This window comes from Cetorhinus maximus, chromosome 17 (genome assembly GCF_964194155.1).
Source record: "Cetorhinus maximus chromosome 17, sCetMax3.hap1.1, whole genome shotgun sequence".
Lineage (NCBI taxonomy): Eukaryota > Metazoa > Chordata > Chondrichthyes > Lamniformes > Cetorhinidae > Cetorhinus > Cetorhinus maximus.
The window spans coordinates 61,555,117-61,567,123 of record NC_135895.1 but is presented as its reverse complement, the minus strand read 5'-3'; the positions used below and the strand labels follow the sequence as shown (position 1 = coordinate 61,567,123).

Below are 12,007 nucleotides of genomic sequence, written 5' to 3'. Positions count from 1 at the left end.
TAATCAGCATGCTACCTAGATAAAAGGACCATGTGATTTAAGTCACCATGGAGGGATGGGCATTGAGAGGGGAAGGATGCATAAAAAGCCATTTTAGGATTAGATTGCAAGGTTCTCCTAAAAGATAGCCTTGAATTTAACAGACAGGCCAGTCTGCTAGGATCTGAGAGAGACAAGAGGTGGCAAGACATTATGGTTCACTGTGCAGAAATGTGGGTGAGAGCTTGTGCTCGGATTGTAAAGATCCAATTCATGAAGATTTAAACTAAGGCTGTAAGGTTGCCTAGCTTGAGGTAAAGGGAGAATATCTAGGAAAAACCATCACCATGAAAGACAGTGCTGGGGCTAAAAGTTACCAGGCTGGGAAAGGAAAAGAATGGAAGTCAACCCTTTGGAACCAAGAATCACTTTGGACTGGTTCCGGGAGAATTGAATGTCTACTTAAGGGAAAGTGTAAAGTATAACTGTAAAGTGGGATTTTTGGCTGTGGAGCGGATGCCTACCCTTGTGGGCATTCTAGAACGAGAGGCCATAGTTTTAGGCTAAGGGGTGGTAGATTTAAATCAGAGATGAGGAGGAATTACTTTTCTCAAAGGGTCGTGAATCTGTGGAATTCACTACCTCAGAGTGCAGTGGATGCCGGGACGCTGAATAAATTTAAGGAGGAGATAGACAGATTTTTAATTAGTAATGGGTTGAAAGGTTATGGGGAGAGGGCGGAAAATTGGAGTTGAGTCTGAAATGAGATCAGCCATGATCGTATTGAATGGCGGGGCAAGCTCGAGGGGCTGAATTGCCTACTCCTGCTCCTAATTCGTTATGTCATCTTATGTTAGAAGTAAGAGGGGGAGTGCTGTGCTATGGTTTAAAGTATATGCTGCTCACAAAAATAGTGTTTAATTAATGTTGCTCTTAGTTTTTGTTGCACTAAAAGTTGTAAAACTTGAAATTTTGTTGTGTGGTCCTTTAAATTGGTCACTGGAAATTCAAATTGCTTTTTAAAAGTTGTTGGTCTCCAAGAGAATCGTAACAGCTGTGCCTTGCCCTAATGTGTCTCTTGTCCTTGCACGGCACAGCGAGATTAGAGCCTTTGCTGCTCTTTTTTGCTTCTTGAAGACACATTTGTGTGTTGTCACAATGTTTTCTATCTTCTTCATGTGTGATTGCTGATTTCCCAGTTTTCTGTGCATGTAGACCTCCTAGTGATATAAGTTCCATTGTTCCTTAATAAATGTTCATCAGATTAGTGAAAGCAAGGAGTTTCAAATGCACTGAATTCTAAACTTTAGCTGTGAAAGAACATCTGAGGATCAGAACATTGAATAGGACTATTTTCCTGCATAGAATTAACCATGTGATGAAAAAAAATGGCAGCATAATTAATGCTTCATGAATATTTGAGATGCCAGTTGTATGGATAAATAGAGGTGTTATGAAGATGAGGGACTGGTTGGTGAGTGATCTGCTGCAATATGGTCAATCATTGTCTCATGTTTCTGATGGAGTACAGAACTGCAGTGCAGATTAATTAAAAAATTATGAAACAGTACACAAATCGCACTAATTTACATATATCAGTGGATGTTTCTTTAAACAAACTGCTGCTGCTCTTCTGCCTGTGCCTTAGGGCATCTGTAAGCAATGCCACAGGAGGTATAACTAGTGTATCTATAAAATTATTCTACTGTGTTTTGATAACTCAGTGGTGAAAACTGTTCCTTTTGTTGCATTCTTCACTTTATCTTGATTTATTTTCATTTCAGCGGCTCTTTTGTATTTGCTATTAATGTTGTCTGCTCTAATGATTCTTCCTGAGAGACGGTTCTGCAGTTACCATCAATCCTCTGGTACATTGAGAAAGTGATTTTTCTTTGTGTCTGATACTAGACTGAGTTAGTATGTTGCACAATCATCTGGGCATACTGGAAAGAAAATCCTGGCTAGAGATTAGGGATGCCTTGTTTTAGGTAGCCCTTGTCTGGTGGGTTGTGGAAACCAACTTCAATTGCTGCCCTGGATCTCCAAGCTTCTTAAAGCAAAATACTGTAGATGCTGAAAACCTGAAAGAAAAACGGAAAATGCTGGAAGTACACAGCAGGTCTCGCAGCATCTGGAGAGAGAAACAGTTAACATTTCAGGTCATGACCCTTTCATCAGAGCTGTTCACATTTCAGGAATTTCCATTCATTTTTCTTCACAGAAAATATTTTGGGAATTAATTGCGTTTGAGTGCTGAGCTAGTTCTAAACAATTAGAATTTTTTTTAAAATTGGCATGCTTCAGGATTAAAGATATGTATTAATGCTAGGCTAACCACTTTCTAAGGGTGCTCTTGTGCCGCAGTAGGTAGCATCCCTATCTCTGAGCCAGAAGCTCTGGGTTCGAGTCCCACCCCAGGACTTGATGGCCAAAGAAGGTATGCTCATAATGCGGCCAAAGAGGTTGATTATCTGCAAATCCTTCCAACACATGCCAGTGACAGGTGGTAAGAATGGGAGAGATTCCTGGTTAGCCATGTGATGGCAAGAAAATTGGAGCCTCTACCATCACTATCCATATCTCCAGACTACAACATGGATGTAAAATTACATGTTGCCACAGCTACTCTAACTCCCTGAGTGATCTGAAACACACCCCAGCCACTTTCTGAAATGTAGTGGTGCAGTCTATTTTAAACAGAGGCAATGAGAATCCCAGATTCTTTAAGGCATGACGGTCATTATTTATATTGAGAATAGAAGGAGACCTCTATCTCTGGGAGGAGAGGTAACTTGTTTTATTAACTGGCCTACTGAAGTCAGAGGAACCAACATCCTGCTTGTAGGAAAAAGGGGACAAAGTCTAAGGGTGGTCAGTCAGTCAGCTAGGCAGCTGAAAGGAAGCCTGGCTCGAGTGGGCAAAACGTTGGTCACTTCAAACCCAGAGCCAGGCAGGATCAAAAGATCAGTCAAGAAAGTTTAAGTAAGACTGTGAATAAGAGTGGGGTGGTATGCATCTATTATTTTATTATGTTGAGGAAGATTTGTTGTAACAAGGTGAGATTTGATTACAACTGTTCTGTATGTGCACTTGCTATCTACAAAATAAAGCAGTTTAACGATTTGCATCTGTCTGTGCCTTATTGAAATGTTTCATAGCAAATCTTTGAAAATATTGGAGTAATATACATGAGGTTACATGTAAAAGACATGATATTTAATTCTGATCTCCAGGGTTTTGTTGCTACATCTCTGGATTATGCTATCATATAATCCAATGTTGGACAAAATAGGCACTCTTCTGAACAAAAGATGTGTGGATTGCTTACAGAAGTAACCAGCACTGCTGTACCCACAAGAATATCTAAGGCAGATCCAAAAGATGTAGCATGCTGGTCTAGAGCACTTGCTGCTCACTCACTTGCTAACATGGGCTGTCAGAGCTTGACTAATGGGAAAATATTTCTAAATGCCAAGAATTGTGCAGTCGTCTTTTCTAAGGATTTCCTTTTTATTATTGAAATAAGGATAATTGTGGATGGGAATGATAAGAATGATGAACCAGAAAATGGAAGACAATATTGCATTTTAAAATGAGACAAGAAATCTCAGCTATGGAAATTCTACTCTTCTGCCATATGAAATAATTAATTCTCTTGTACCAAACCTAAATAGTGACTCAAACAGAATAAATCAACTGACATCTGCAATACAATTAAATTAATTATAAAGAAATCTCCAGCTGTAGTTGGAAAGCAGAGGCATGGACTGCACTGGTATTAAAAGGTGGAGATTTGAAAGTTTTCAGCATTGATCTCTAGCTAGTGCTCAGCCAACATGACCTAAAGGTACTAAAGGAAAAACCAAGCCAAGGTATCTCTTCCTAGGTGCTTCCCAAAGACTGCCAGGATGATTATCTTCCCCTAACCAGCTTAAGCATCCTGTTATTGTGTGCCTGAAAGAAAAATCAAAGTTAAATTATATAGTTTATTTCCCAATGTTCCCAGGAGGTTGATCTGATTGCTGATCTCCAATGAGCAATTTGAAAAGAATTCTAGTCCTACCTCAGTGGGTGTCATTCCTAATCTAATCTAATTAATAATGCAAAAATAGCTGCTTCCAATAAAGAGAAGTGGATTCCTTTGGGTAATGAAAAAGTTGATTTTTTTCAATGTATATACACCAAACCTTGGTGTTATGAAATGGATTTGGACAGTCTCAACAGTTCTAGTGGGCAGGAACCCACTGAAAAGCTGCTTGAATTGTACCAATTGACATTAAATTGGTAATGTAATTCATGTAGACCATTAGAATAATTGCTGCAAGGGGTGGAAACACTATCTTTGCAGTCAGGGACACTCTTCTGAGGTTAAACTGGAAATGGATTATTCTGACAATCGTGTGATGATCTTGGCTTTTAGCTTGGGAGTGCTTGATGTTTACATTGGATGCTTGAAATGGGTTGTCTTTCCTTTCCCATTGCTTGCATCCCTTATTGTTACATATATTTTTGGTGAATTTTATAACTCTTTTAGGTGTTCATATGTTATTATAGAATCTTCAGAATTATTGTTAAACAATGTCTTGTTCAATTTAATCTCTGCTTTGTTTTAGTTACGCCAAGGGAGAACTTAATATTTCTTACATTACATCACGGATAATAGGTACAAATGCATGCTTTCATTTTTGTAATTAAAGTGTTTAAGCTTATTATAGTTATTAACTTATAGAAGGGATAGCAGATGCATTACTAGTCATAGTTAATTTGTTAGAAAAAGGTATAGTAGATGGCTAATGTAATTCCTGTACTTAAGAAGGGGGACAGAATATGTCCAGGGAATTATGGACCAGTCAGCTTAACATCAGTGGTAGAAAAAAAATAATAGAATCCTTACTAGGGGGAGATGGTGGCGTAGTGGTAATGTCACTGGACTAGTAATCCAGAGGCCCAGGCTAATGCTTGGGGGACAGAGGTGCAAATCCCACCGCAGCAGCTGGTGGAATTTAAATCCAATTGATAAAATTTGGAATGTTAAAAAAAAACTAGTCTGTGATAGTGACAATGAAACTATCATCGATTTGTTGTAAAAACCCATCTGGTTCACTAATGTCCTTTTAGGGAAGGAAATCTGCCATCCTTGCCTGGTTTGGCCTATATGTGACTCCAGACTCTTATCTGGTTAACTCTTAACTGCCCTCTGAAATGGCTTAGCGAAACACTCAGTTCAAGGACAGTTAGGGACGGGCAACAAATGCTGGCCTTGCTAGCCACATCCCGTGAAAGAATAAAGAAAAAAAACTAAAGGAGATAATAGGAAAACATCTGGAAATATGAAATATAATAATGAATAGTAAGTGTGGTTTTCAAAAGGGAAAATCTTGCTTGACCAACCTTATTGAATTTTTAGAAGAGGTAACAGAGAGTGGACAATGGTAATGCAGTGGATATAACTTAACTAATTTTCAAAAGGCTTTTGCTAAGAGCCCCATAATAAACTAATGAATAAGGTTTGAAATTGTGGAGCCAATGGACAAATGGCAGAATGGATTGCTAGCTAGCTTCAGGACAGAAAGCAGAAAGTGGAAAGAGCTGGGATATGGTGTTCCACAAGGATCAATGCTGGACCACTAATGTTCACAATTTATATTAATGATTTGGACTTTGCAATCAAAAGCACAATTTCCAAATTTGCAGATGACACCAAGTTGTGGTGGTCGGGTGTGGGGGAATAGTCAGTACTAAGGAGGACTACAACAAATTATGGAAGGGCATTAGTAAACGTTTGGAATAGGCAAATAATTGGGAAATGAAATTCAACATCGATAAATGTGAAGTAGTACATTTTGGTAGGAAGAATAGGGAGGTCACTTATTACTTGGAAGGTGCAAGTTTAGATGGGGTAGAGGAGCAAAGGAATCTCTGAATACAAAAATACCGATCACAAAGATTAGCACCACAAGTTAGCAAGGCCATAGAAAAAGCAAACTGAGCACTAATCTTTGTTTCACGAGGGATAGAATTGAACAGTAGGCAAGTAATGCTAAACCTGTAAAGAAGCTTGGTAGACCCTACTTAGAGTAGTTGTGGTTGCCATATTATAGAAAGGCTATTGAGGCACTGGAGAGTGTGCATAGAAGATTTACAAGGATGATACCAGCAATGCATGGGCTTGTATATCAGGAAAGGATTGACAGGCTGTTTCTCTTTTCTGTTGGGGGAAAAAGAAGGCTGAGGGGTGACCAGATAGAGGTCTTTAATTTATGAAAAGTTTTGATAGAGAATATTCTCACTTGTGGGGAAGTGCATGACTAGAGGCCATCAGTATAAGATAGTCACCAAGAAATCCAATAAGGAAGTTAGAAGAAACTTCTTTACCCAGAGTAGTGAGAATGTGAAACTTGCTACCACAGGGAGTAATTGAAGTGAAAAGCATAGATGCATTTAAGGGGAAACTAGGCAAGCAAATGAAGGAAAAGGGAACAGGTGGTTGCGATAGAAAAATTAGATGAGGAAAGATGTGGGGAGGCTTGAGTGGAGCATAAACCCCAGCATGGACTGGTTGGGCTGAATGGCTTGTTTCTGTGCCAGATATCCATTGTAATCCTATGTAAATATTTTGTTTTGCCTTTTACCCATTACAAATTCTTCCCAATTCATTAATTTCTATTCAACTCTATATCCCAAGAGAATGGTTTAGTCAGTTTGTAACCTGCATCGAGCCATCTTTCAAAGGCTACTAGGACTCCCTCAGGTGGTTGGGTGAAATTTTCCCACTTGTTTTTGGCACTATGCACTTTGTTTTTCAAAATTCTAAGTACATTGTACCTCTTGTTTGCATACATTGATACAGGGAGTGGTTAAACCCTAAGTTCTTAAATATTTATGATTTGTGCTTGGAATGAGTTGGGATGTTTTGCTTCCAGATCCTGGAAGTACTTGGTTGTGTGTAGGAGGATTGTAAAGACAGTTGTCTTACCTGGGCAGGTTTTTGGGTGATTGGTATGCTAGTATTAAAACTGATGGCTACAGAATCCAGAGTTGCATATTTGAGAGATTCCCAGAGCGCCTAGCCTAAACAGTGATGAGTCTCCACTGGCCCAGTTAGTATTTGGTGTACTTAACAATTGAATGGTGCAATACCACAGAGAAGACATGCCTACAATATGACTAAAAGTGCATTTTCACAGCCAGTCACAGAGCTGTAATGATGTGTTCATGGAGTATGCATCTTGGATTCGCAGCTCTTTTACAGAGTGGAAGGAGAGTGAAGAAATAGAAGAGAACGAAGAGAGAAATGCAAATAAAGTAACAATGCCTTTTGGAAATGTGCTCTATAGCTGTCTGTGTGTGTGTGTGTCTCTCTCTCGGTAAATTAACTAAATTGGGTAGGGTCTTTCTCAGTAGATAAACTAAGTTAGGTCGAGTCTATGAAGGGACAAAATATGTCAGATTTTTGGAAGGGGTAGAATAGTTGGAGTTGAAGAACTTTGCTAACTTTAGATTTTCTATTGCAAATATGTGCATTCAGCAATGGTTCAGTAATTTGAAATAAATCAATTTATTTGAGTGTGTTTGAGATCAATATATCTGTCTGATGCTAGTTTCCACTGTCTTGTCAGTGATATCCTATCCTGCTGAAGGAGTGGAGTTGAGTTTCAAGAATCAAATTGATGATGTCCGATCATTTTTGGATTCACGGCACCTGGATCATTATACGATCTTCAACTTATCTCAGAAATCCTACAGAAGTGCCAAGTTTCACAATAGAGTAAGTATATATTGGTGCCAGCTTGATGGGTATTTGCTGGTTAAAAGAGCACATTTTATGAATTTTGTTTTAGTATGAGATTATTAGTGTTTTGTTTGGTTGCGATAAAATTTTTAAGTGTTAGGCAGACTCTTCTGTGTTTGTGGTCACATGATCTGACCTGAAAAAGAATGATGTCAGTCAACAGCCCCTTTTAGAGTAAAATTTTCCAAAGCCTTTCACAGAGGTGTAAACAGGAAAAAAATAGAGGTGTCATTGTAGCATTATTGTATTCTGCTTCATGCTCCTGGTGACCCTGATTTGGCCACTATTCATATTTTGCCTTGCAAGAACAGCTGTTGGTCTCCATGATTGATCCTTTATAACAGGCATGTCTTGTTTGCCTGTTCTAATGAACTAGGAGGACACTAAAGGTCCCAAGGCACTATACAAGAGAGCAGGGAATTTTCTGAGTGTGGTGGCCAATAATTTGTCCTCAACCAATATCAGCAAAAATAAAACACATTCTTCTCATTTCCTAATTGTGGGACTTGCTGTATATAAATTTGTAATTCATTTGGAGGTGAAGCATGTTGAGATGTCTATAGCGATGTGCTGATGGGACTATGTAAATGAAAATTGTTTTATTTTCAGAGATCCAGACTAGATTTACCATAGGATTGATATTATTGTAATATAAATAATTGTTCATATTTCATGTCTTCATTTTGTTTTCTACCCATTACTATTGAAACAGCTGTTTTACATTTGAGGTTCAGTTGCATGAGTGGGACCTCTCCCAAATAGTCATGTTTTGTGTGAGTCTAGATGGTGATTGTTAACCGTAGGATAGACAACTACCAAGTTTTATTCTAATATTCACACGTGCACGTCACTGGATTAGTCCCGAAACATTGATTAATTTTCCGCTCTGCAACCCTCCATAGTCCAGACACTCAATGGCACTCCATTGCACAGTGATGGGAGAAGCTTAGGAATGTTTTCCTTTAAGGCCATTGTCTAATAAATTTGGCTGTTAAACTCTCAAATTTGACATCATTGTTGTCATAATTAAAAATCTAGTTACAGGTTCTAATTTTTTTTCATACTTTGTAATTTTCGGCTTTTATTGAGCACTTTCAGCTAATGAAAGCTTGGAATTTGTCTTTCATTTTTATCAGAAGATAACAATGCCGTGTAATAACTTGAAAGAGAGAATGCTTTCATGCCCTCAGGGCATTCCAAAGTGCTTTACAACCAGTGAAGTACTTTTGAAGTCTCAGAATCACAGAATTCTTATGGTGTAGAAGGAGGCCATTCGGCCCATCATGTCTGCACCGGCTCTCTGAGCATTTTAAACTTAGTGCCAATCTCTTGCTTTTTCCCAGTAATTATTATTTATTTAAATAGAAACAATGCCCTCTTGAATTCCTCAATTGAACCTGCCTCACCACACTTCCAGGCAGTGCATTCCAAACCCTAACTACTCGCTGTGTGAAAAAGATTTTCCTCACCTTGCATTTGCTTCTTTTGCAAAACACTTAAAAATGTGCCCTTTGGTTCTTGATCTGTTTGAGCGGGAACAGTTTCTCCCTATCTACTCTGTCCAAACCCCTCATGATTTTGAAAACTTCTGTCAAGTCTCCTCTTACCCTTCTCTCCAAGGAAAACAGTCCCAACTTCTCCAATCTTTCCTCATAACTGAAGTGTCTCATCCCTGGAACAATTCTTGTAAACCTCCTCTGCACTCTCTCCAATGCATTCACATCCTTCCTATAGTGTGGCACCCAGAACTGTACACAATACTCTCTAGCTGAGGTCTAACCAGTGTCATATATAAGTTCATCATAACCTCCCTATTCTTGTACTCTATGTCCCTATTAATGAAGCCTAGAATACTGTTTGCTTTAGTAACAGCTCTCTCTATCTGTCCTGTCACCTTTATGACTTATGTACTTATACACCCAGGCCTCTTTGCTCCTGCACACCCTTTAAAATAGTATGCTTTATTTTATACTGTCTCTCCATGTTCCTTGTATCAAAGTGCATCACCTCACACTTCTCCGCGTTGAACGTCATCTGCCACCTATCTGCCCACTCCACCAATGTGTCACTGCCCATTTGAAGTTCTACACTGTCCTCCTCACAGTTTACAATTCTCCCAAATTTTGTGTCATCCGCAAACTGTGAAATTGTCCCCTGCACACCAAGATCTAGATCATTTATATATATCAGGAAAAGCAAGGGTCCCAATACCAACCCCTGGGGAACTCCACTACAAACCTCCCAGTCCAAAAAATACCCATTAACCATTACTCTCGGTTTCCTATCCTTCAGCCAATTTTGTATCCACGTTGCTACTGTCCCTTTTATTCCATGACCTATAACTTTCCTCAAGTCTGTTATGTGGCACTGTATTGAATGCCTTTTGGAAGTCCATATCAAAGAGTAACATATTGGCATGGAAAGATGATTGGCTGGCTAACAGGAAGCAGAGACTAGGAATAAATGGGCCTTTAACAAATCCATGCTGACTCTTCCGAACTAATCCACATTTTTCCATGTGACTATTAATTCTATCCCGAATAATTGTTTCTAGAAGTTTCCCCACCACCAAAGTTAAATTGACTGGCCTATAATTGCAGGGCAGATCATTACAACCTTTTATGAACAAGGGCGCAATGTTTGCAATTCTTCCGTCCTCCAGCACCTCCCCGGTGCAGTTGCTGCTGTGATGTTGGAAAAACAGCACCCAATTTATGCACAGCAGGGTCCCACAAACAGCAATGTGGTTACAACCAGGCAATCAGTTTATTAGTGATGCGACTGAGGCATAATATTGGCTAGGAAAGCAGGTATAACTCCCCTGCTGCTCTTCAAATTGTGCCATAAGATTTACTTTACGCTCTCCTGAGAGAGCAGATGAAGCCTTGGTTCAAGTCCCATTTAAAAGACACTTCTCGACAGTGCAATACTCCTTCACTGAAGTGTTAGCCTAGATTTTCATATTAAAATACCTGGAGTGAGTTGAGCTCACAACCTTCAGAGCATGAGTGCTATCCACTGAACCACAGCTGATATCTTTGTTGCAATCACATAATTTTCATTGCCGTGTCATAGTGTTGTTTGCAGTTGAACATGATGCACACCTGCCCTCCCACCTCCAAGCTCCTTACCTTTTGGTAAGCAGAATTTGGTGCTGTGCACACAATGTTTTTTTTTGTGTTGCTGAAAAGAGACGTGTCTAAGCTTTTCGTCTTGCACTCATCAGGACACTTGCAAGAATACCAATATAAGGGGAAGACATCAATTTATACTCCAGGAAAAGAATGCTGATTGGTTGGCAAGTGGCGTTGCCATGGTGAATGCACCAGTGATGGTTGCTGACAGTTAAATGCCAAGCGTTGTTGAAATTTAAACCAGTTAGCTTGACCCTGATTGGTCAAGGCATTGCCCTGAGGAATGAGTCGGTGAATGGCAGTCACTTTTTTTAGCTGAAACAGGTGCAATGTATGTACATGTTCTTGTCTGCAAAGAACAAGGCCCTGTATATTAATATATGTAGTTTCCTGTACAGACACGTGTGCCATACTGTGAGCCAGACTGATGATGATAAATTGATTGTCAGTGTAATTCCAAGCACATCGAGGATTTTTTGTTTTTTTTTTTGATCCTGTTTAGCCTCTTGTCACAATCTTTCCTTCTTTTAAATAGATATCTGAATGCAGCTGGCCAGCTCGACAGGCTCCCAGTTTACATAATTTGTATGCAGTGTGTAAGAACATGCATCACTGGCTGCAGCAAAACCCTAAGAATGTCTGTGCTATACACTGTGTGGTAAGATTCAGCAAAACTGTGCAAAATTAAAAAAATTTTTTGGGTAAATTCACTACATGGTATGAGAACATATAATTTCAGATTCAATCCTTGGTTTGAGGTAAATTAACTGATTTAACTAGGGAAGCATTTGGGGTACGAGAGTTTGGCATTTCTGGACTGGAGTGGGGAGGGGGAGAATGTTATCCAGGCTGTTCACGATCAATCACAATACACTGTCTATTGCTGGAAAATACATGTATCAGCAGAATTATGCTGTCATGTCCTTATAGAATGGCTGGTTGGTTTGTCACCAGTTGACATCTGTAATTTGGCTTACACATGTAAAGTAAGTACTTCAAAGCACGGGGGCTGCAGCTGTCTGTGGAATTTGTACACAGTTTAGAGCTGGTACCTGTAGAGTGGAGAAAAGGGTGGGGGGGGTGCAGTGATGTGGGGAGAGGA

The 12,007-nt window shown here is 39.4% G+C and overlaps 1 protein-coding gene across 4 annotated transcripts in view; it reads left to right on the top strand.

Annotated features, from left to right (window-relative positions):
• dnajc6 (DnaJ (Hsp40) homolog, subfamily C, member 6) overlaps positions 1-12,007 on the top strand; it is a 131,203-nt gene that overhangs the window by 59,335 nt on the left and 59,861 nt on the right. For all 4 annotated transcript variants that reach the window (XM_078561293.1, XM_078561295.1, XM_078561292.1 and 1 more), the window contains 3 exons: positions 4,593-4,642; positions 7,599-7,747; positions 11,441-11,563. In XM_078561293.1, the coding sequence (XP_078417419.1) occupies positions 4,593-4,642; positions 7,599-7,747; positions 11,441-11,563 (322 nt within the window). The remainder of the gene's footprint in view (positions 1-4,592; positions 4,643-7,598; positions 7,748-11,440; positions 11,564-12,007) is intronic.